The sequence below is a fragment of the Canis lupus genome, chromosome 6 (assembly GCF_048164855.1).
Source record: "Canis lupus baileyi chromosome 6, mCanLup2.hap1, whole genome shotgun sequence".
NCBI lineage: Eukaryota > Metazoa > Chordata > Mammalia > Carnivora > Canidae > Canis > Canis lupus.
Window position 1 is genome coordinate 40726905 of NC_132843.1, and position 25167 is coordinate 40752071.

Consider the following 25167-nt stretch of genomic DNA (forward strand, 5'->3'; position numbering starts at 1 on the left):
AATGTCACCTGGCCTCCATGTGTCTTGGTCCCTCTGGTTAACAAGCCTGTTTACTGTGAGGGGCGGCGGTGCTCTGAAATACTACCTGTTTTACAGATGAAGAAGTCAAGACCATTGACGTTATCTGAAGAGCCCACAGTTTGAACTGCCCCAGCATGGGGCACAGCCAGGCTCACATCTCAGGCCTCCTAGACCACTGCTCTTTCTAGACCCAAGTTCCTCCCAGACCTTGAGAAGCCACATAGAGTGGGAAGGAGGCCAGGCCTGACCCAGCTCAGTCTCTCTCACACCCCCAGGCTGAGGATACAAGGCCTGTGGTTGCATGTGTGCAGCCTGTGAGGTCCACAGCAGCTGTCTGCCGACCACAGCCTCCCCTGCACTGGCTATGTCGCACATAGGCCTGCATCTCCAGGCCAGCTCACAGTGGAGCTTGCTTCTCCCACACTCAGACGCTTCCGGAACCACGCGACTGGCCCGGAGTGTGGTCTCTGGTGTGCCGAGAACTCAGGGCCCTGATTCCGAAGACACACACTGGGCAGCATGACTTCTGTGCTGACTGGCTTCGGGCTGGAAACCCCCCTGGAGGAGCAGGTGCCACAGTCTGCTGCCAGGGAGCGTGGGCTCTAGGACCAGATGCTCGAGGACCAGAGGCTGAATGTCATTGTCCCCACCCATCCCTGTGTGTCCCCTGGACACAGGGCTGGATGGCCCTGCGCTCGAGCTGTCAGCACAGTGGGGATGTGGAACTGCTCAGAACTTGCTGGGGAGTCACGGGGCCAATATGGGGCCAGTGACCCCCAGGGCTTCGGGAGACTCCTATTGATCCCCAGAATGCCCTCATAGCATAAACTATGTTTAGGCTCCGATCCTGAGGGGCCACATCAGACCTTTCCTCCTTGAGTACCCCACATCTGCCCGTCTGTGTGTCCTGTTGACTCCAAAGTATTTGTGGAGTCCCCCTTCCTATCACTTCCACGTGTCTCCATTCTACCCATGAAGAAGCTGGAGCATTTGTTGCTAAACACTCCAGAGCCATGGAACCAGGAGGTGGCAGCACCATATTCGAGCCTAGTGGTTTCCTCCTGAAACTCTGTGGCTTGTCCTTTTGGGAGCCATTCCTTTGCCTGGACTATGAGACGTGGACTACACTGGGTCTGCTCTGCCTCCCATATGTGTAGAAAAGAGATACGAATCCATTGGCTGTAAACTAGTTGGTTTAAATTGTTCTTGGTTGCTTGGATGGTATACATGGTATTTGTGTGGGTAGGATAGAGTGTGGTCTCTACTCTGTGCTCTAGGACGCCAGGAGGACCAGCCCACCTGTGTAGATGAGTATTAGTTGCCTAATTGGTGTTCTCTACAAAATTCATCTCTTCATTGGTTTCCTTGACTCCAAAAGTGACTGAGCCCAAACACCAACTCGTGATAATAAACTCAAGTTAAACTAGGAATTGTTTATCAACTTTAGCTCCTTGATAAAGATCATCCCCAGAAATACCACTGCGGACAGCATACTTAGTGGTGAGATATGGAAACCTCTCCTTCAAAGAAGAGAAATGAAGCCCGATGACCCCTATCACCATCCTTTTCAGGGTTGGACTGGAAATCTCAGCTAATATGGAAGACTAGGCAATTCAGTTAGAAGCATACAGATTTGGAGGATTAATTAAATCTATCTTTATGCTCAGGTGACATGGTTTTCAACTTAGAAAATCCATGAGAAACTGACAAAAAGAGGGAGGAAGAAGAAGAAGGAGGAGAAGGACCAGGAGGAAAAGAAAAAGGAGGAAGAAGAGTGTGAGAAGGAGTCCTAGATCTGATGAGTGATGGTAGCAAGGTTGCAGGACACATTGTAAAAAGTATAGCAAAATCATTGTTGTTACTGCTCTTTTGTATTTGTGGTTATTTCCTCAGTTTTAATTTCATTTTTCGGGCACTTACGATTTCGGGGCTGAGGGATGAAAGATTGCAGAGACAGAACCTGCACTTGCCCAGGTGCCACCGAGGCAGGGTTTCATCCTCCAGACAAAACCCCCTGATGCAGGAGACAGTAGGATCCCCACAGCGATGTTGGGTGCTGAGCAGGGAACTGCATGATCAAAGAAGAGGCAGGTGGCCGGGGGGCAGGACAAGATGGGACTGAGGGAATTTCCAGAGACCAACAAGGTAGTGAAGGCACAGGCCGGAGCTCCCCCAGCAGGCAGGTGACAGGTGCACCTGTGGGTCTGTCTGTGTCTGTCTGTCTCTCTCATATGAAGTAATTTATGAGGCGAGGACACACAGACTACAGAAGAGATTCTTTGCTCTGAACAGGGATGAGTTCCAGCTCTCAGGAAAACTGAGAACAGCCACTAGAGGGAAGGTGGGGCCACAGTCCTTGTGGGATCCAGGCTCCTGGTGTTCATGTTCCACGAGCACTTCTGGACACACGAAACATACAGGAGGAGGACCCAGTCCAATCCCATGAAAGGCTGGGGGAGAGCTTGCATTCTGGAGTCTTCTGCCAGCAATCCTGGGTCCTGCCTGGCGGACAGGAGCACACATATGTCCAGGGCTGCTTCCTCACAGACCTCCAGGACCTACACTTTAATACAATGATGTAATGTAATAAAGTTCGATTGTTTTAAAAAGCATCTTTTCATATTTTTAAAAATATTTATTTATTTATTTCAGGGAGTGGGAGAGAGAGCACAATAGGGGGAGGGGGGAGGGAAGGGACAAGCAGACTCTCCCTGTGTGGGGAGCCCAGTGCGGGGCTCAATTCCAGATTCCTGAGATGATGACAGGAGACGATGTCAGTTGCTTAACCTAATGAACCACTGGGCGCCTAATCCTTTAATTGCTTAATTAATTATGATAGCCTCCAGACCAAACATGGACTTGAACCCCAACCCTGAGATCAAGGGTGAGGTGCTCTACAAACTGAGCCAACTGAAAGTCCTAGAATTTATCCTTTGAAATAAACCACAGTACCTCAATTCAGTCAACTTTGATTTTTAATAAAAGTGAGTCATCGTGGGGACGCTTGGGTGGCTCAGTCGGTTAAGCATCTGCTTACAGCTCAGGTCGTGATCCCAGGGTCCTGGGATGCAGCCCCCTGTGTTGGGCTCTCCCCTCAGGGGAAGTCGGCTTCTCCCTCTTCCTCACCCCCACATGCTTGTTCTCTCTCTCCCTCAAATAAATAAAATCTTTACAAAATGAGTCCATGATGAAGCCAGCACTGCCATATTCTGCTTGACACCAAGTCGTGTTCCGGAAAGAGTCTCGTGGTCAGTGTTGAAGGACAGAAAGGCCATCGAGCCCAGGGCCAGCGGGCCCAGGCACGCCTGTGCCGCCCCCAGCTCGGGGCTCCGGGCCGCCCTCCGCCCTCAGGCTGCCGCAGGCTCTGAGGGAGAAACAGCCCTGGGACTAGGGCCGCCCTGAGCGCGAGCAGCATTGGTGAGCAGCACCGGGGGGCGGCAGCTGAGAAGGGGGAGCAAGCAGAGGACAGATGCATCCTCACACACGCTCCATCCGTTCGCTTTCGCAAACCAAGTCAGGAAGCAGGAACTTTACAGGCTCAGAGAGTCTCTGCGGGAGGAGAGTCGACCAGGACCCAGCGTCGGTCCGTCCCACTGATGCCCTCGAACGTGGAGGTTCAGAAGGGAGCCACGTGGCAGAGGGAGTGGAGGTGCCCGAGGCTCCTGGGTCCCCCCACTGCACCTGGATGGGGGCGCAGTGGAAGGACTGATCCACTGAGAGATTTATGGAGCCTCAGGTCTCATCCCCTGGGTTTGTCTGCATCGTGGAGCATTGAGGTTCCCTTCCTGCAGCCTCTAAGGTGGACGGTCAGGGCCGCAGCTCTCGGGGACCACGGCTCTGGCCTTCCCGGGGACTCGGCTCCTCTCGTGTCCTCAAGCCTCCGTCCCCTGCCTCTGGGTGTGGGGCAAGTGAAGAGCCAGGCTGTGACTGGGCCCCGGCTCCAGGGCACACGTGTGTCCCTGTCTGTCATCCGTTTTCCTCTTTCACCTCTGGCTGTTTTGCTATTGTAAACGGCATTAAAAAAAACCAAAAAGTTACTCTGCTCTGAGGAAGAGCGCACGGGTGGCTCGTCCCCAGGGAAGGTCTCTAGAGTGCAGGGGAAAGTCCTACTGAGACCCCAGGACATCCTTCCCGGAGGCAGGAGAAGGAGGGAGGCAGGTGTCAATCAACACAGCCTGTTAAAAGCTAACTGGTAGGACCCAGAAACTTCCATTTCTTCCTGAACAGTAGGAGGCTCTGCCATTTGCAGCAGGACAGGACAGAAGGGAGCTTTGCCAGGACTCGGGACAGACAGCCGAGGGCTGAGGAGCCGCGCCCTGGAGCCCCGATCCCCGGGCGGGGTCCCGGCCCAGCGCTCCCAGCTGCGCGGCCTCCAGAGTCAGCCCCCAAGGCCTCCTTCTACTGACCCGACCCTGCGCACAAGACCCCCACGTCACGGCGTGTGCACGAGGCCCGGGAGGTCCCAGCCTGCACGAGGTCAGAGCAGTGCGGGCCACAGAGCAGCACGCAGCCGGCGCTGACCGCCACGGAGGCATCGCGTCCCTGAATAGCTCTCGGCCCAGCCTGACCGCGGGCTGCTCTTCAGACTGTCCCGGTGGGAGGCTGTGAGTCACAGTGGTGCGTCCAGGGGGCGAGGGTCTGAAGGTAGTTTGCTGTCCTATAGATGAGGAGGAGAACAGAGTCCATCCAGGGGTGTCCGGGCTGAGGCTGAGCCGACCTGGAACATGTTGGTACCAATTCATGGACTCAGTTTCCCGCTTGCTCTACCACTGTGTGTGTCTCATGGTGAACGTGTGCAGAACCACTTAGCATAGACACTAGCTGATGCTTGGACCAGCCAGTCCCTCGTCAGAGGAGTCAGAGGAGGAAGAGGTGAGACCAAGGCTGCAGGCATCATGGTCCCAAGACAGGTGTCCCCGGGGGGCTGGATTCTCCTGCTTCTTCCAATTAAATCCTCATCAGGGCCATGCCTGGCCTGCGGACCTCACTGTAGACAGTAGTGAGGGGCGTCTCCCCTTCTAGACGAGCTGCACCCCTACCCTGGAATGCAGACAGTGTTTCCTGTAACAGCAGAGGGACAGAGAGGCTCAGAGGGACCCCCCCCCCAGACCCAGTGCTACTGAGATGACCTCCCCTAATCACTCAGCACTGCATGGGCCCCGAGTTGAATTTCGTAGCTAATACTGTGTTGTCCGGAAAGAGTTCCAGGGGTACAGTGGTCAGACCCTGTGGATGATGGGGATTGACAAGCACACACCCGGGCACGGAGGGAAAGGGGAAGACTCCGTTGCCCCCTCTCCCAGCCTCACCTGGTCCCTGCTGTATCCAGACTCCTGCTGTCTGAGCTCTGCATAGTGGATGCCACCATCAGGGTCCCTGTGCTCCTCCAGTGACCCTACACCTGTTCATACACAGAAGGAGCTGGAGTCTGAGCCCGGAAACCTGTACCCTCCCCTCCATGACCCCAAGGCCATTGCTGTCCCCACCCCCCTCTTGCAGGGACATCCCCTGAGCAGTAAAGGCAGGAGGAAGGGAGCCCAGGGTCCAGGGGAGGGAGGTGTGTGGGCCCGGGGAGGAGAAGTGCAACCTGCCTCTCCCAGGCTCCAGGCTCTTCTTCACTCGTGTCCTCCGGAGGAACAGTCCAGCTCCCAGGATCAGCAGCAGGACCACAACAGTCCCCAGGATGCTGGGTAGTTGGGAGGCATCAGCCTGTCCCTGTGGATCTGCTTCCCTCGCACAGAGAGATGGAGCAGGTTAAGCACCGAGAGGACAGATACCCATTGCCCAGCACGTGGACACGTCTGAAGGCACCTGCTCAGAAGCTGAGGAGGGAGCAGCATGGCAGGTGCTTTCACTCAACACTTCCCGAGCTCCTGCTTGAAGCCCAGGTGCTGAGAGGAACAGGACACGGTGCCCATCTCTGAGGACACCTCAGTGGGAGGAGGGTGAGAAGGTGCCAGAAGGAGCTAGCCAGAGCCATCCCAGGGCACAGGAGCTCCCAGCCTATACACACGTGGTCAGGGAGGGCCTCCTGGAGGAGAAGATGAGTAACCTCGTCCTGAGGGAGGAGTGCAGGGAGCAGACAGGCAGGTGGGTGTGGCCTTCCAGGAAGGAGGGCCATGAACAGGGAGGGGGGCACCTGCCAGCCCTGGAGCTCCAGCACCCACTGGGGCAGGTGGGAGGGGGACCAAGCAGGGAGGAGCCAGTTAGGAGGGTGAGAGGGAGGCAGGGGCCTCTTTCCAGAGGGTCCACTGGGTCCCTGAGTGATGAGCTCCCCTGGGATCGGGGATACTGAGGCAGCAGGGCTCCAGCTGCTGGTGGAGGAGGTGGGAGGGCCGAGGGGGCGACGGGGCACCGGGTCTCTCATTCACTCAGGGAAACACGGACTGTGAGCAAACAGCCTGGGGCTGAGCTGGGACAGGAATTCACAGGAAAAGCAGACGTGGCTGCTGCCATCCAGGGCTTGGGGCTGCAGAGGAGGCTCATCCTGGCCCAGAGCCTCACTCTCAGTGTGGGGGCCCCTGGCGGCTCCTGATAAGAGGCAGGTGTGAGGGCAGGACGGCAGCAGGTACCCCTAGGCCTGAGCCCCTGAGGCCCAGATGCCGGGTCAAACACTCTTCATGCTGGACCTGCTCCCAGCGGTGGCCCTGGGGATTGCTCAGGTATCAGGGCCCAGAGCCAGCTGGAGCCAAGGGGTCCCTCGACCAGAGTAGGGGGAGCGAGGATCCTGACCTGGAAGGGCTGAGGGCAGAGGGAGGAGCCTGACCAGAGGCTGGGGGCTGAGGACAGCAGGGCCCATCCGGGACCCAGGCCAGCAGGTAGGGTGACCTGTGTCCGTGAGCCCACAATCGGGCAGAGGAGCCCCCAGCCCTCAATCCTGAAGGAGTCGCTGGCTCATACCCCGTCTGGTGGCACAGACCCCTGACACCCCCCAACTCCCTTCCCGAAAACTACCCTGGACACAGGGAATGATGGATGAGGGTGGGCAGAGGTCCGTGCTGGGTGGTGCTGCCTGGACCAGGAGGGGTGAGGACGGGAGGAGAGTAGCCTGAGAGGGACACCAAAGGACAGAGCAGGTGGAAGTACCTGCCAGATTCTATATGGGGTGACCAGGTGGCAGGTGGTGCCATAAACAAGGGGACAGACCCAAAAACCCACACCCAGGGCTGCCTGAGCATCAGGAGCCCTTCCCCTCTGCAGGACGAACTCACCGTGGCCACAGATGTCCCCAAGGTCCAAGGTGGCAGTTGTCTGGTCCACCTGGTTCCTGAGCACACAGGTGAGGCTGGCGCTGGGCTGGCTCAGGGGCAGGCTCAGAGCCAGGGTCCAGGGGTTGGGGGCTGGTCCTGTGGCCTCTCGTTGTTCCAGCTCCCTGGGGAGACCCCTGCTCTCCCAGGACATGGTCAGGTCCTCCCTGGTTCCTGGGGCATCACACTGCACAGTGACGTTGCACCAGCCTGGGGTGATGGACAGATTCGTGGTCCTGATCTGGGGAAGGGGCAGGGGCTCTGCGGCAGGAAGGACAAGAGGACAGAGGGTCATGTGAGTGGAAAATATCACACCTCAGTCTTTGTCCTGTGGAATCTCCCTGAAGCTCTGGCCTCCTCCCCCTCAGGATGGTGAAAGCATTTTATAGATGACACAGAAGTGACCAAATATACAGCAGGTGCATAAGGATGGAGCCAGTGAGTTCAGCTCTATGGGACTTCTGTAGATTGAGAAAGACTAAAACTATCACGTGAAAAAATAAATGCTGGAGCCCACTGACCCACAACTAATTAGTTAAAGAAAGTGAGGTGTCCCCTAGAAGAAAGAGAAGTCTAGGGCCTGATTTATCAGGATAAATGATGCCCAAGCCCTGAAATTGGCCCCATGTTCCCACCATGAAAGACTGTTATGGGGGGCACCTTGGTGCCCCCTAGGAAAGACCACCCTCTGTGTGGTTGGAATATGCACTGAATTTTGGTTCCACCCGTGAAGCCAAGGGACAGGCTAACAGGCTGACACAGATCTTTAGAATCTGTGGGACCTGAGGCTCCCACTCTCTCTGGAGCAGACAGCTCCCTGGGCAGAGGGGGGTGCAGGGAGAGAGCAGGATGCTCCCTGAGATCCTGAGAAAGGACTGCCATGTGCACTCCTATATCTGTGGAGGTTAGAGCTGGACCAGTGGAGTCTGTGAGTGAGCTGCTCGGGCTGAGGCTAAAAGGGGATCGGGGGAAAGGGTGGAGAACCACACGTGGGGGTCTGGATCCTACTTCGTGACGAGTGACCCCAGCTATGCTGACGTGCTGACCCTCAGAACCTGAAGGTGTCTTAGATTCCAAGTCAATGCTGGTCTGAGGCTGCTAACCAGCTGAGCCTAAACCAGAGATGGTCTGGATGTCTTGATGGGCCCCATGTGATCACAGGGTCCTCCCAAGTAGAAAGAGGCAGGAGAGGAGGTCCGAGGGACCCAGTGCCAGAGGCACTCATCCCAGCAGTGCTGGCTGTGCAGGTGGAGGAAAGGGCCATGACCCAGGGAATGCAGGTGCCACCAGAAGGGGGTCAGGAAAAGAAATAGATTCTTCTGGAGCCTCCAGAGAGGAGCACAGCCCTGCCCACACCCAGACCTCAAGGCACAGGCTCTGGGGTCTGACTCCTGCCAGACAGCACAGTAGGACCCTCAGGTGGGGTGTGGTGAGCCCCTGAGGTGTCCTCACCTGTCCCAGCGGCACAGACAGCTAAGGGACAGCCTGAGGACCCTGAGTCCTGTGGGGACAGTAGTGTTAAGGCAAAATCCCCACTTCCCCCCACAGGGGTTCCCCTCCTGAAGCACCAAAGTGATTCCATCCCTGGGGTGACTCTCAGCTCTGCCTGCATTTGTGGCGAACACCCTGCATCTGATTCCAGGGGAGAAGAGAGAGTCTGAAGGCTGGGGCCTGGGGGGAGCCCTGTGAGCCGGGCGCGGGGACCCTCCAGGGACAGAGGAAGGAGGTGAGCTCTGGGGCTGGGGGAGGGGCCTACACACCATACACAGTCAGGTGGAAATCCTGGTCGTATTGTCTTCCTCTGGAGTAGAAGCCCCGAGCCCGGTACAGCCCAGTGTCCTCCGGGGTCAGGTTGTTCATCCTCAGGGTCGTAATGTTGAGCACATGGACCCTCTTCTGGAACTTGTCCTGGAAGTTGACCCATTCTGGATCGCGTGCTCCAGGGGAGACGTGCAGCAGGATTGTGTAGTTTGCCCCGGAGGAGATCCCCCAGGTCATGTTCTCCAGCTCGACTCCTGCAGGCAAGTCTGGGTTTCTGAGCACTTGAAACAACACAGAAGCTCCTTGCATCCCCTTCAGAGAAACGGGGTTTCCAGAATCCTCAACTCCAGAACCATGGGCTGCAGAACGCTGGGTGCCAGTGCTGCAGACGCCTAGGGCAGAGGGCACAGGAAATGAGGGTGGTTTTCCGGGAGGAATAAATGAGAAAAGCCCAGAACCCATCTTGCCATTAAATCCCTCCCATGTGCTCCGTGACTCCTGGAAGGCAGGAGAGTGCATGAGTCTGAAGCGATGCCGGAATCACGCCTGTCCCAGGGCAGCGTCCCCTTGACCAGGTCACATGAACTTGCTCACCTGCAGGGTCCTGACGCCTCACAGGGAGAGAGTGAAATGCTTGGGACTCGGACCAACAGGTCTGACACATTTTCAGTCCCTACCGAGAGCATTTCTGCAGGAGGCAGCTGCTCACGGGGCTGCAGAGACCCCTCCTGCCCACAGGCCCTGGAGCCCTCCCCTGGGGTGGGAGCCATAGCCAGTGAGCCCCCTCTGGGGAGCTGGGAGCTGCTAAGGGGGTGGACAGCCCTTAGGCATATTGGATCACACAGAGGTGGACTCCATCTCGCTGTCACCCTGTGTCCTGCTCGCTGGGACGAAGGCCTCTGCCATGTTAGGGGCTGCCCTGGAGAGAGGCCCAGATGGGGAGGGGTGAGGGCCGCCTCTGGTAACAGGAGGCAGGAGTGAGGCCTCTCTCCAGAGACCATAGGAAGTGCACCCAGTCAGCTCATGCTCGTGGGAGCCTGGAAACACCCCTCCCGGTGACCCTGACCCCTGAAGCTCCAGCCTGGACCTGAACTTCTATCCCTGAACCTGATGACCAGCCGAGCCCCCCTAGATTATGACCTGCACCAGATGGAAGCTGCATCTGCCCTGTATCAAGGGGTCAAGGGATGGCTGGTCCCACCCTAGCAGGTGACAGCCACCAGAAGGGGGGACAGGAAAAGAAATGGAGCAGAGACTCTGACGAAGCTGGTCCCAGTCCCACCCCCCACCACCGGGCATGCCCACAGTCAGGCTGAGCTGGGCTGCCTTGCTGTCACACACACTCCAGGAGCTCAGGGTCTAAGGACCAGGGGTTTCACCCCACAGACGGAGGAATTTGTCCCCCTGGGGGAGGCTCCATCCCTGGGAGCTGCACCCTTGGGGCTCCAGCAGGAAAGGCAGACAGTGGAGTCACCCTGGGGTGTCTGCATCTGTCCAGGAGTAGCGGGGTCTCTGCTCCTGCTTGTTGGCCAGCACTCGTCCCCTGACCCAGCTAACTGCCAGGGACCAGAGAATGTGGGGTTGCCGGTGATCTTTGTGTGAGCTCTGCTGTGCCTGCCACCAGCACAGGGTGTCCCCAGCCGGACCCCAGGAGGCCTAGAATGTCCTTCCTCGGTCACACTCCTGCAGAGCCCTGAGCAGTGGGCTCCTGAGGGGCAGCAGGTCAGTCTCCAGGTTGGCACCTGCCCCAGGGCAGTTCCCAGGGACTCCTGAGCACAGAATGTCCCTCTCTGAGCCCCCAGTTTTGGTCAGAGGGGTCAGTCCAGGGGCGCATGGAGAAAGAAGCTGGTGTTTACTAGGGAATCTGGGCAAGGCCTGACCTGCTCTGGCCAGGATCTTCATTGGGGGCCTATCGTGGCTCCCCTGTGACTCCGTCTTGAGCATGCCCTGTACCTCTGGGTCCCCATACTGGGGAGCAGTCAGACTCCTTCAGCAGGTGTCGGCACAGCCCACTGAGGAGCAGAGGCAGGGACAGCAGAGGGCCAGGGGATCGTCAGGGGGCCTGGGAGACATCACCCCTCCCTCCTTGGAGGACTGAGGATGTGACCCCAGAAAGTCCTGGGTCTTGGTTCTGAAGGGCCCAAACAGCATCCCCGGGTATCAGCCCCTGTCAGGACCAGGACTAGGACAGGACAGGAGGACGACACAGAGCAGAGGCCTCGGAGAAGCTCCAGGACAGTCCCAACCAGGAGGAGACACCCAGTCCCGGGACATCAGAGCTGGAGGGGCTTCCAGGGGGCCTTTCCCCGAGGAGGGGCTCCGTCGGGGTGAACCTGTGCAGGTCACACAGGGCAGAGCAGACCTGGAGCTGGATTCCCCATCCCCAGCCCTGTTCTTCCCCACAGGGAGCTGCCTTTCACCCGTCTCCACCCCTGCACCCTCCCCTGCCTTGCCCAGGGGCTTCTCTCTCCCACCTCTGCTGTCCGGTCAGCAGGATCTGAGCAATTCTGGGGTCTCCCGGGAGAGAGGAGGTCAGCCCTCAGGCTCAGGGGAGGGGCTGCCCAGAACCTGGACGGGGAGCCTCAGCTTGAGGATGCTGGAAGCCCACTCAGGACGGGAGGAGGCTCCAGAGCTCTCAGACCTGCAACAGGTGCTGATCCCAGAGAGGACAGAGGCCGGGGGCGGGTGGCTGTGCGCTCGAGGGGCAGAGTTCATTTCAGTAAGATGGAATTTAACTTTGAACAATCAGCTTAAAATTTAGTCCGTTTCTCCTTCTCTCCTTCTTCTTTCCGCCTTCCTTTCTTCCATTTTCCTTCCTTCTTCTCTTTCTCTTTCTTTCTTTTAAACTTTCTTTATCCTCCAAACCAGACCTTTATGGTGGTAACTGTGTAATTCCCTTATGTCTCCAGTTCAATAAAATGGAAAAGAGGATAAAATCCACATATTGTTGACATGAAGTTGACTCATTAAAAGGGTCTAAATGTGCTGCAAAACTCATTTTCTAAAGAGTCATTGCCCTGTGACAGAGGCCCAGTGATTTCAGAAATCCTCCATAACTTAGTGTTTTCTCCTTTGCTCTTACGTACTTTGTAACATAGAAGCAGATGATCAGATGAAGTAAGAACTGGAAAATCCCACTCTGGTTAGCACAGACCTTCTTTCAGCCTCCTTTCGGGGGCCCCCTCTGCTTCCCTCCTGACCCCCCGGGGCACCCCTACCCGGAGCTGTCCTCAGTCTCCTGTTCCAGGCACAGTCTCACATGCAGCAGGGGCACAGACCCCTTGAATTCTGGAGGCCGCCTTTCCCTCCTTTTCCAACAGAATGTCACATAGTCAGGCCTCATGTTGCCCCAGGAGCCAGAGGACACCTGCTTTCTTCTCCAGCTCAGCCCTGGGCTCTGGGTCGTCCCTGCCCGGGCACAGCAGCTGCAGGGGCTGCCCGGTTCCCTGAGCATCGCAGTGCCCATCCCCACCCTGGGTCTCCGCAGCCCCTGCTTGGTCTCCTCCATCCCTCTCCCCAGGGGGCTATGGGCTCTCCTGGCCTCACCCCTGCTGGGGGTTCCGTCCTGCAGCCAGGCAGCCAGGGTCAGGGCTCCCAGCCTGGCCTCCGCCAGAAGCTCCTGTGTTCATTCCGCTCCCCCTGTGGCTGGAAACCAGACGCACCGCGTGTGCTCCATATCACAGGGCTGCTTCCTCTGCTCCTCCCCAGAGACACCAGACAGCCCCGCAGCTCCTGCCTCCCTGCCCCCCGGCGGTCCTCCCTCCCTGGGAGCCCGGGCCACTCACGGAGGATGAGGCTGGTGAGTCCCAGGAGCCAGGACGCCCCGCCCAGGTGGGGGTCCCCTGAGCAGGGGCCCATGGCAGGCTGCCTCCCTGCTGGATCCATCTGGTTCTACAGTGAGGCTGGGGAAGCATCTAGAACACAGAGGAAGAGAGGATGAAAACTTCTTCACTCAAAGAAACTTAAGCTCTTCCGCACCCCTAGGGCGGGGCCAACTGTTAGCCCTGGGACCTCACTGTCCAGTAGATTAGCCCATTCAGGTCTCTCCTGTTACCTCAGCTCCTGCAGTGGGCTCAGGAGATCATTGCAGAGCAAATGTAGGAACAGCCCCGTCTAGGAGCCCCAGTGCAGGGGAGGCCCCAACTCTGTGCTCACAAGCAGCCTGGTGGTCTCACCTCCCCAGCCTGCACCCCTAGGGCCCCTGACCTGTGTCCCTGGGCTCCCTAACAGCCCCGGGCCCTGCTCGCCAGCACCAGCCGATGGCCAGGCACAGAGGCACATCCTAGAGCCAAGGACAGGGGGCCTCTCCTGCTTTGGGCCTGTCCTGTCTTTACACCATTTAACCAGTCAGATTTCCTTTCTGAGTTTCTTTTTTTTTTTTTTTAATTTTTAAATTTTTTTATTTATTTATGATAGTCATACAGAGAGAGAGAGAAAGAGGCAGAGACAGAGGCAGAGGGAGAAGCAGGCTCCATGCACAGGGAGCCCGACGTGGATTCGATCCCGGGTCTCCAGGATCGCGCCCTGGGCCAAAGGCAGGCGCCAAACCGCTGCGCCACCCAGGGATCCCCCTTTCTGAGTTTCTATGAGCATCACTGCCGGGTGTCTAAGGAAGAAGCTGTGAGCACGAGAACCAAGCTCTCCTGAGAAGTGTCCACCACCGTCCACCTGCAGCCCCTATGGCCGTGTCCCTTCTGTCTGCACCCTAGGGCCCGCCCTGTCCCCACGCACAGGGCACAGCCCCCCCAGGAGCAGCACCCCAGCCAGCACTTCCCTGGGAGGCTCTGCTCACTATGGGCCCGCACTCCGCCACAGGCAGGGGTGCAGAGGGATGGGCTCCTTGGTCACAGGCTCAGCAGCCTCAGACCCCAGCTGCCTACTGAGGATCAGGCACAGCCTCTTCTTCCCAGATGGGTTCCCTGCAACCTCTGAGGACCCTGGTCTTCTGTGGACCTCAGGGGAGCAGCTCCATCACTAACCCACCCCGAGGCTCCCCTTAGCTGCTCAGACCCTCACATCCTAAGGGAGGATCCCAGGACTGTTTGGGGGACCATGCACTTTTGGTGTCAGCGTGTTGACTAACACCCATTTTACGGATGTGAGCCCTGAGCCCTGAGGGTTTGTCCCACCTGCCAGAGGTCACACAGTAGATCCAGAGTCAGGGTCTGGACTCCTAACAAGGAAGTCTGAAAACTTCAGCCTTACAGCCCCTGTCCTGTCCCACCGAGTGGCTTCCTGAAGTCCCCACATCCAGTCTGGGCTCCCCCGACCCGCTCTGAGCCCCGTCAGACCAGAGAGCCCTCAGCCCTGTCCCCACTCCCACCCACTGTTGGGAGATCCCTTCCCAGGGCGTTCTTGAGCCTTGTGGGTACAAACCCCTGGGATGGAGTCCAGACTTGGGCAGTTCAGTCCCTGGTCACTTCAGGGGGAGGGGCAGCAAGTGGCTCTGCCCCCGTCCCCGTCCCCGTCCCCATCCCCACAGCCCTGGTCAAGCCCTCTTGGGTGAGGACTGTTTGCTTGTGGAAACCACAGCTTGGGGTGGGGAGGGGGGCCCTGAGGGAGCCCCGAGGACCTGCTGGCCAGGGACCCCGAGAATCAGCCAGCTACCTTCCATGCTGGCTTAGCACAGGGACACTTACAAACCAGATACTAATCCTGTCTCTTCCTCCATCCTGCAGCATGAGGGCTAATGTCACCAGGCCTCCATGTGTCTAGATCTCTCTGGTTCACAAGCATGTTTCCTGTGAGGGGCAGCGGGGCTTCTTTCACAGATGAGGGATGTCAGGACCATTGAGGTGATCTGACGAGCCCACGTTTTGGATGCTGGCACACCTGAGCCAGGTCCAGGTCAGGCCTCTTAGGCAACTAGTCTTTCCTGACCAACGTCCCTGCAGACCTTGAGAAGCCACACTGAGGGGAAGGAGGCCAGGCCAGACCCAGGACAGCCTCTCATTCTCACACCCACAGGCAGAGGAAACAAGCCTGTGGTGAATCTTGCAGTCTCTGAGGTCCAGGGCGTCACTTTGCTGACCATAGGGGTCCCCTGCACTGGCTGAATCACACATGGGTCACACCTTCCCCCAACTCAGGGTGGGGATTGCTCCTCCCACACTTAGGCTCTTCCAGAGGCTTCCTAACCTGCCTGGATACAGCTCCCTGGTGGCAGAGAGCTGAGGGACATGATCCAGAAGACATACACTGGGCAGCATGGCTTTTGTGCTGACCCTGGTTTACGACCAGAAATTCTCTGGAGGAGCAGGTGCCACAGTCTGCCCCCAGGGGAGCCCGGGCTCTAGGACCAGACACAGTGAGGCTGCGTCTCACCCTCCCACCCCTTCCCTACTTGTCCCCTGGACACATGGCTGCACGGCCCTGAGCCCCCGAGCTCTCCACACAGTGGGGACGTGGAGCTGCTTCAGGACTCGCTGGGGGAGTCACGGATGTGCGGGGCCAGCACATCCCAGGGCCCAGGAGACTCCTATTTGACCCACAGTGCCCTTGGAGGAGAGCCCTCCCGCCTCAGGAACCTGCTGGCTTCGCTACTAGACCAGGTTCCCAGGAGCCCCCTCCTGCCTCTCCATTTCCTACTGTCCCCTCAGAAACAGGCCTGACCTGGGGACAGGCAGCCCCGAGGGTAGAAACTCCCTCCCTCAGCCAGCTCCCCTCTGCCTTTCCTCACAGGAGCCTGAAGCCCTCGTCCAGGGAGGAGACGTCAGGGTGAATCAGAACATCATTCCCCACAGGGGCCTGGGTCTTCACCCACCAGAGAGAAAGGACATGAAACCCTGGAGTGAATGATCCCTGTGAGGCCATAGGATGGGTGGGGGTGGGGGAGAAGTCAGAATGCACCTGCTGCCCAAGAGCATTAGAAGAAATAGGGGGCAATGGAGGGACGTGGGCATCATGAACACACACACCAGCAGCAGGACCACGACCTCCCTCCTCCCAGACTGTGGGTCTCTGACTGCCTGGGGGTGACATCAGGGGCCTCCCCAGGAAATCCAGGCCCCTGAGCCCAAGGACAGACTTTCCATCCTGTGTCTTCAGGCTCCACATGGGCCTCCAGGCAGGGGGTGCAGATACAAGTGTGCTGGATGTGAGGCCGATTCTGCTTCCACAAGCTTTGGGGTGGGATTGAGACAATCCTCCTCTGGACACTCAGCTAGATGTGGGAACCTCACCGCACCCAGAACACCCTGGGATTCCTCCACAGGCATCACCAGAGATGAAGGGCCTTTGCCCAGTCGTTTCTCTGTCAGGCGTTCTAGACTCCAGGCCTGGCTCAGGGGTCCTGCCTGCTGGGCTCTGCTCCTCGGCCTCCCCGTGTCCAGCTCTCAGATGTCCTGCCAGAGAAGGCCTCCTGCTCCTGCCACCCCTGCCCTAACCCAGTGAGCACCAGCTTCCCTCCTGCCCAACATGCCCAGTTCTGGGACCCACTGCAGGCTGGAAGGGACCTTCAGTCCTGGGAACCGGGCTCAGAGTTCAGCTTCATCTTCTAAGTAGGCATTTCCCAGATTGGGGGGTGATTCAGATGCTAAGTTAGCAGGAGCTCCATAGGGCCTTTCGCTGAAAAACAAAAGAAGGAAAATGAATCCCCTGGTCATACAAGCTGTGAAAAGCAGAGTATAGCATTAAAGTGATGGTCCCCCTAGAGTATGGACTGTGAATATCTCAGAAGGGATCTTTTCTGTAGCATTTCCATGTTTATCTGATCTTTGCCCCCACCCCCTATATTGAGGAGCTTCTCTCACAGCAGATGCTCCATGGATCCCACTGAGAATCACTGATGCAGGGAAATCAGGTGCCAGTGTGGACTCGGTGAGTGACAGCAGCCGACCTGGGCTGGGTTCTCCCCAGGAGCCCTTGATCCCTTCTCCCTCTCCCCACAGGGCAGTTCATGGGCCACAGGCTCCTTTCCTGAATCCCTATGTGGTCACAGCTGCACAACTATATCCATGCAGTAAGTGTGAGCTGTTTAGGTGGACCCTTCAGCCTCTAACCCAGATCCTCCCTGATGGTAGATGCATTCCTCCCACAAACAGGCCACGAGCTCCTCCTATGTGCCAGCCCTACTGTGTGCAGGCCTACTATGAGCTCCTACTTTGTACCAGCCCCTGCTCCCGGCGCTTACATACATGCACCAATGCACCCAGCAAACTCTCCCTGTATTAGGAGGGGAAAGGCGGTGCACGGTAACCACAGTAAGTGAGGTGAGCAGGGCTCTGGATGAGAGGGTGGGGGGTCAGGACCTGGGAGTGTGTTTCCAGGTTACACCTGGAGGTCAGGACAGGCTTCATCAGGAAGTAGACTTCTAGAATGGACTGGAAAGAGATCAGGAGTAGCCCTGGGCATCTGGAGTATTCACTTTCCAGGCACAGGTGACAACCCCTGTCATGGCCTTCAGGTGGTACCCTGCCTGGCTTGTTCCAGGAGCAAGGGGTCCTGTGGCTGGTGCAAATGTGAGCCCAGGAAAGACAGGTAGGAGACTGAGGTCAGAGAGGTAACAGGGAGCCAGTTCAGGTCCATCCTGACCTAGATCCCAGGTTGCCAGAGCCAGAAGGGCCTCAGCCTCTGTCCCATAACTTGCTGGACAGGTGAGAAAAACCAGGGGACAGGTGTGTGTGATATGCCCTGAGACCTCGGAACGTAAGCAGGATCCTGAACAGCCTCTCTCAGGCCTGACTGTGGCCGCAGCAGAGCTGTCCCGGGCGGGCCCGGGGCGGGGCCGGGCCGTGCTGTCCTCCCTCCAAGTGTCCAGGAAACACCTGCTCCCTGAGGTGCAGGAAGGCGGGGCTGGGACCCCTGGCTGCGGGCGGCTGCCGCTGCTGCTCCGTCCACCAGGGGGCGTTGCCGGCACAGCCTCCCCCGCAGGCCCGGCCCCTGCCCGGGGCTGTGGCTCCGGGGAGCCCCGGACCCCGCGCCCTGCCTGCAGCCCCGCCCGTGGGCGCGGCCCCTCCCAGCCTCGCTGCCGGGTCCCGGGGTGTCTCTGTGGCCTGGGCCCCGGGAAGAGCCCCGAGGGCGGCCAGCCTGGGTTGCAGGGTCTGCAGGGAGGCGGGAGGAAGGCCCCGAGGGCGGCCTGGGCAGGTGCAGTGCGCAGTCACCGTGTCTGCCTCCCTCCCTGGGGCTGGCCCCTGCCTGTCCCTCTGTGTTTGCTGCTCCGGGTCCCCGGGGGCTCATTTGGAAGCGCGAACTGGGCAGGGAGGTGGGGTGAGGGCAGAGCACAAGCAGGGAGGAGAGGGGGTGACTGGCCGCCCTCCCCCCACCAGAGCCACTGGGAAAGGAGACCATGCCCCACCCCCCCCAGGGTTTGTCCCTCTCCAACAGCAACGGCCCAGGGAGGGGAAACTGAGGCAGCAGAGCTCAGGCCGGCTACCAGTCAGTCACCCTCCTTTTCTGCCCCTCATCCCGGGGTGTCTCAGGATGGGACCCGATGCAGAATGCCCTCCTACCCGCTCTGCTCTAGGGACACATGGGGGTTCTCAGGAGGGTGGAGGGTGGGGCTGCCACACACCCCTTATCAGCTCCCTGGGCCCTGGCCACACCCGCCTGGCACCCGGAGCCTGATAGGAGGGCAGAGGCAGCCCACAGAGCCCCCACCCCCTACTGGTCAGCCGAGGGCAGGGTCAGGGGGGTGGGGTCAGCATGAGGTCTCTCCCGCCAGAGCCCCTGCACCTCATGTTAGCTGCTGCCCTACACCCGACCTTGCTCCCTGGCCTCTGAGGCCTCACCCCCAGACCTGAGAGTAGAGGTCCGTGGGAGTCCCCTGCTGACCAGGGAAACAGGTCCTGGCCTGAACTTTGGTCTGGCTGAGTCCCCGGCCTGAGGCCAAGAATCAGGTTTCCCTGTCCATGCAGACTTCCTGCTGGTGTGGGCTGGGGAAATCCCAGAAGCAGAACTGCCCCGGCCCCCCAGGACTCACAGGCCACCTGGTCAGGGCAGGGAGCTGCTGTCTGCCCCTGAGGGCAGAGCAGAGGGGTTTGGGGCAGAGGTTGGGGCTGAGGTGCACCAGGGAGGTGGAGGTGCAAGGCTGGAGAGGACCCTGGGAGACACCCGGGGACAGGCGAGGGCCAGCAGCCCAGGAGGGAGAGAGGTGGCCTCCTCCAGGCCTTCACTTCTCGGACACCAGGTGGACATGGCTCTCGGTCGGCTCAGGGGAGAGGGTCAGAGCTGGGGCGGGTGGGAGCCCAGAGATGGTGCTGCTTGCCCCAGAGGAAGAGATGGGAGGAAGGGATGGGCTAAGGGGAAGGCGCAGACAGCTGGCAAGCTGGCGTCCCCCCGCCCCCCCCCCCCCCCACTGGGAGGTGACCAACCCTCCTCCCCAACAGTCTGCCAGGTGGAGAGTCGGGGAAGGGAGGATGGAGGCAGTGGGAGCGCGGGGTGTCCTCCAGGCAGAAAGCAAAGCCCCCGCAGGGAGAGAAGGCAGCTGAGCTGGAAGGGTGCATTACAATGGTTATTCTCGTCCTGTTTCCCTGGAGATCTTGTTCTGGGCCCCCTCAGGACAGCTGTGATGGTCCCTTCCCCCCAACTCCTGCAGTTGGACTAGGGGATCATGCCCAGCACCCCAGCCACAGGCAGGAAGCCTCATCTTTCCTCAAAGATGATCACCCCCTGATTCCCTCCTCCTCCTTTGCAGCCCACTGTCCCCTCCTGGCCAAAGCTGAGCATCCTCCTCCCCTTCCTCCTCCTCCTCCTGCGCCTCTTTCTCCAGGAAGGACTCCTAGACTGACCCTCCCCACTTCCCGGCCAGAGCTCCTCATCCTCACAGTGACCAGACTCCCTTTCCTTTTCTGGGCGTTGACAGGTGACTGTACACGTGTTCTAAGCACTGTGGTTTCCTGGGTGTGTCTCAGGCCTCTCCTGTAGGGGCAGTTCCAGGGCAGGGTCCTTGAGGCCAAGTCACCAGCCAGTCCTCAGGCTCAGGGTAGGGAGCCATCAGCGGGTTTTCACAGCCCAGAATCCTAAGTGAATGGCCCTTGTCTCTCCATCACCACCTGGCTCAACCTGACCTTTGTGTCTCCCCGCCCCCCACTTTCCTCTCCACCCAACCGGTCAGCTTCTCCCACCTTACTGTTCTGTGCCAACAGCCCTGCCCTCCTCCTCCCCGCCCAGACCCAGGTCCCAGGAGTGGAGTCGTCTCTGACTCTCCTCTGACACTGGGATACAGGTTCACACGAAGCCCTGTCCTGCTCCGGGGCTGCAACCCCAGGCACCTTCATTTCAGGTGACAGCACCTTCTGGAAGCTGGTTGAAGTCGGGCACTGCTTCCCCCATGGGTAAGTAAGACACAGGCAGTTGCCCTGGAGGGAGTCACCGCAGGGCAGGTCCCACCGCACCAGGTAAGATCCTGGAAGCACAGAGCTGTGCATCAGACTGCTGCGTGTCCACCTGGGGCCCCAGGAAGGCAGACTGGACTGATTGTATTTTCTCTTCATGGAAGAGATGAAGCTCTGACTCAAGGTGGTGACTGCCCGGGGGGCCAGGGACTGGTCACTCAACCTCTGAGACTTCCTTCCATCCATGACAGTGTGGGAATGACAAGAGTCTTGCAGAGTTTTGGGAGGGCCACCCATAACAATAGGTAACAATAGGTAACATTTATTAGGTCTCTTTAAGTACCAAGCTCCATTTTAAGTGTTTTATATGTATTATGTAATTTTATCCTTGCACCTTCTATGAGGTACATGACATTCTTATTTTCAAATGGAAAAACTGAGGTTGTGGCAGTTATGAAGATTGCCCAAGCTAGTCTCACCAACCAGGATGGATCCTGGCTTTGATGTAAGACAGTGCTTCATAATCTAATCCATTCAACTTTATCTTCAAAATAATTGTAGTAATAGATGATATTTTTTGAGCATTTCTGTGTGCCAGACTCTATGCTGATTGCTTTTCTTCCATTTAATCTTTAACACTGTTCTAAGTAGGAAGATTCTATTCTAAGATATTATGAGAAAATTGGAAGCCAGAAGGTTAAGTAATGCCAAGATCCTACAGCTAGTTTTCTACAGATCTAAACTTAAACCTGAGTCTATCCAAAAAGGATCCCACCTAGCCCATTGCTTAAGTTTATAGAAGGCTCAAGTTTGGGAGAAAAGACAGATTTCACAGGTACCAGAAGCTCCTTTCCTGTCCCCATCTCAGCTCAGCTTTGAGAACAGGGCACACAAAGGGCTCCAAACTGGGGTAAGAAGAGGAAGTCACCACTTCACAAGGTCACTCACCAGAGGATAGGGGCATCAGGCACAGCAGCAGGAAGAACACTGGAGTTTCCTCTTGTGTGTTGGCAGATTTACCTTGGATTCTCCGTGTTTCTGCCTCCTCTTCAGAGCCCCAGACCAGGATCTTGGTTTGGGTTGGTGGGTGGAGAAGTTGTGAATGATTGGAAGGGAAGACTGTCACCAATGGCACTACCAGGCTCTCCCCCTTGCCACCTCTTCCCTAGCTGTGGCTGTGGAGCACAGCATTGGGAGAAACCATGGTCTTGCCCCCTAATGATACCAGAGACCAGCGTTCAGGGCTTCCAAGTTTAAAGGGAAAATCTGGAACCATAAGAATCTGGAGAGATTGAGATCTGAATTCAGAAAGTAAAGTCTCTAACCTCTCTGGCTGGCAGCTAAAGTATATACATGAGAGGGAGACCCTAGCAACCTGATGAAAAGACAGGTACATGATAGAGAGAGACCTATTATGGACAGATAGGGCCATGCAGAACCAGAGCTGGGTGTCTTTTATTCCTTTCTGAATTTAATTCCCTAATGGTGTGCAGCTTGATGGTAAAATGCTGAAGCCAGACAGGCTTGAAATGTTAAAGAAGAGTCCAAATCTGGCAGAGCCACTGGCAAAGATAGGGGAATACCTAGAAACAAGGAAACAGTTGAGAGGATGAGGCCACCTCTGTTCAAATCCTGACTAGCTGCCAATTTTGCAGACTCAGGTAAGTCCTATAGGCTAGAAAAGTAGCAATGATAAGTCATAAGAGCAGATATTGGGCAGCTACATACTGCAGCTACATACTGCTACATACTGCAGAGATCATATTTCCAGTTTCAATTTAAGCATATCTATTGCCTACTAGAAGAGCAATCATCTTCAGAAGAATATGACAACATCCAGAAATGCTATGACATATTATTTACAATGATTAGGTTTTTTTCCCCCCAAAATACAACATATGTAAAGAAACAGTAAAGTGTGATACATATTCAGGGAAAAAAGGCAATCTATAAAAACTGCTCTCAAAGGGGCTCAGATGTTGGATTAGGCAGAGAAAAAATTTAAATGAGGTAATATAAATATATTTGAAGAATAGAAGGCAAATATGCTATCAATGAATGAACACACATAGTATCTCAATAGATAAATTGAGAAATTGTAAAAATAAAAGAATTAAGGTGGCATTCTGGAATTCAGAAGTACAATAACTGAAATTAAAATTATTTGTTTGATTTGTTCATAACTATATTAGGTACCACAAGAGAGAGAATTCATTAACTCTAAGATATATCAATAAAGATTGCTCATGTTGAATGAAAGTGAGAATGAACATTGAATAGCTGAATAGAGCCTCAAAGACCTATGGCACAAATGAATAAATTTAACATATGTGTAATTGGAATACCAGAAAAAGAAGGACAAAAAGGCAGTAAATATATTTGAAAAAATAAAAAGAAAGACTCAAGCTTGTCTGAAATTTGATGGAAAACATTAATTTTCAAACCCAGGAAGCTCCAAGAAGATAGCCCCTAGTTATATTAGAGTTGAACTGCTGAAAACTAGGGTAAAGAGAAGATGTGGCTAGCAGCCATGAGAAAATAGCATTTACCTACAAGGGAATCAATGATGATGGCTAACTTTTCATCAGAAATTATACACACATTAAGACATTGGAATGATTATTTGAGGTACTGTAGGGAAAAAAAAGTCAATTGAAATCTGATAAATTTGCTATCTAATAAAGAACTCCTTCAAAAACAAAGAGCTAAAGACATTTTCAGATAAGCAAGAACAGAGAAATTTTATGCTAGCATATCTTCACAAGTAATTACAGAGACTCCTTCAGTCTGAGGGGAAATGACTCAAGAGGATGACTCAGATCAGCAGGAAGAACCAAAGACATTGGAAATGATAAAAATATAAATAAATACAAAAGACTATAGATAATTTTGGTTTTCTTCTCTTAGATTTTTTAAAAAAGACATGATTATTTAAAGCAAAAATCATAACACTATCTTGGAGACTCTGATACATCGTTCCCAGAAATAAATAGAACAATTAGACACTAAAAAATCAGTAAGAATATAGGTGATCTAATTGGCAAAGCCAATTTCTTTCTTTTTTTTTTTTTAAAGCCAACTTCTTTAACCTAACTGACATTTATGGAACATGACATCCAACTGCAACAGAGCACATAGCCTTCCAAGGGCACATATAAAATGCTCACCAAGATAGACTATATTCTCAGCCATAAAACAAACTGCAATAGTTTTTGAAGTATTGAAATATTACAGAAATGTTTTTTGACTACAACAAAATTAAGTTAGAAGTGAAAGAATACAAAACATCTTTTAAATATCTGGAAATTAAACAACACACTTTAAAATGACATATGGGTAAAAGAAGAAATCACCAAGAGAGTTAGAAAATATTTTTGAAGTAAGTAACAATAAAAACACAATATATTAAATTTTAAAATTAAAAATTTTGGAATGTAGCTAAAACAATAGGACATTACATGCTGATTTAAGAAAGTAAGAAAGTGCTCAATGATCTAAGCTATCATCTTAATAAGTTAGAAAAACAAGACCAAACTGGATCCATCCAAAGTAAGCAAAATACAGAAATCCATACATAAAAGACCAGAAGTCAATGAAATAGAATGCGGAGTAAAAATCCATGAAATCAAACACTGATTCTTTAAAAATGTACTAAAAACTGTTCAACATCCAGCTAAATAATAAAGCAAAAATGGAGAGAGGACACAAATACTTACATCGAAAGAGAGAGCATACTACAGATACAACACACATCAAAGTAACAATAAGAAAATATCACAATCAATTTTATCAATAAATTTGATGATGTTGATGATATAGACAAGTTCCTTGAAAGACACGAATTAGTAAAGCTCACTGAGGAAAAAAATCGATAATTTGAGTAGCCCTATATCTGTTAAAGAAACTAAATATATGGTTAAAAATCTTCAACAAAGAAAATTCTAGGCTCTTATGGTCCTTGGGGGAAGTCCACCCAACATGAACAGCAGAAGTAACCACCAATTCTGCAAAAGTGCCTTCAGAAAATAGAAGAGGAAACATTTTCTAACTAATTTTATAAGGCTTGCATTAATCAGATACCAAACAACGACAATACAAGAAAATAAAGTAACTGACTAGTATTCCCCGTGAACAAAGACACAAACTTCCTTATTAAAATATTAGCAAATTGGGTCCTTCAAGATATAAAAAGGATACTGCAACCTGACCAAGTGGGGTTCATGCCAGGAATTCAGAGTTGGCTGAACACTCTGAACTGTACAGTGTAGCTCACCATGTTACCCTTGACCATCTCAGTAAACCCAGAAAAAGCATTTGACAAAATTCGACACTATGATATAAACTCCCAGGAAGCTATGAATAAAACATAACTTACTCAAACCGATAAAGGACATTATAATAAGGGAAGACACAGAGCCAGGTAAAATATTTGCAAAACATATATCTGATGCATGATTTCTACTGAGAACCTACATAGAACTTTTAGAATAAGATGTCATAGGATGAATAGCCTCTCAAAAATGAGCAAATGATGTGAATAAACACTTCATCAGAGGAGGTAGACAAATTACATGAAATATGGAAGAGTGTTTAACATCATTAATCGTTAAGGAAATGTGAATTAAAGTCACAGTGAGATACCACTGCACAAACCTATAAGGTCCAGAATGGGGAAGATAGGAAGCCCCAGGTGTGGGAGAGCTTGGCAGCAACGCAACTTCCATTGTGGAAGGTCCTGGAAGTGGCACGTCGACTTTGGGGACTGGTCTGGAAGTTTCTTATAATTTTAAATGGACATTGTCATGTACATTGACTGTATGACCCAGCATCCCACTTTTGGTTGTTGACATCACAGTCCCATTCCC

The 25167-nt window shown here is 54.6% G+C and overlaps 1 protein-coding gene across 1 annotated transcript; it reads right to left on the reverse strand.

The window, feature by feature from the left end:
- Positions 1 to 5163: 5163 nt before the first annotated feature.
- On the reverse strand, positions 5164 to 12954 carry LOC140636049 (SLAM family member 9-like). Its single transcript, XM_072831528.1, has 6 exons — positions 12815 to 12954; positions 9029 to 9421; positions 7233 to 7529; positions 5508 to 5744; positions 5331 to 5422; positions 5164 to 5247 (listed from the first exon to the last, which is right to left on the reverse strand). Exons 1-6 carry the CDS (start codon positions 12912 to 12914, stop codon positions 5164 to 5166), a joined length of 1203 nt encoding a protein of 400 aa, XP_072687629.1. The 5' UTR covers positions 12915 to 12954.
- Positions 12955 to 25167: the final 12213 nt, after the last annotated feature.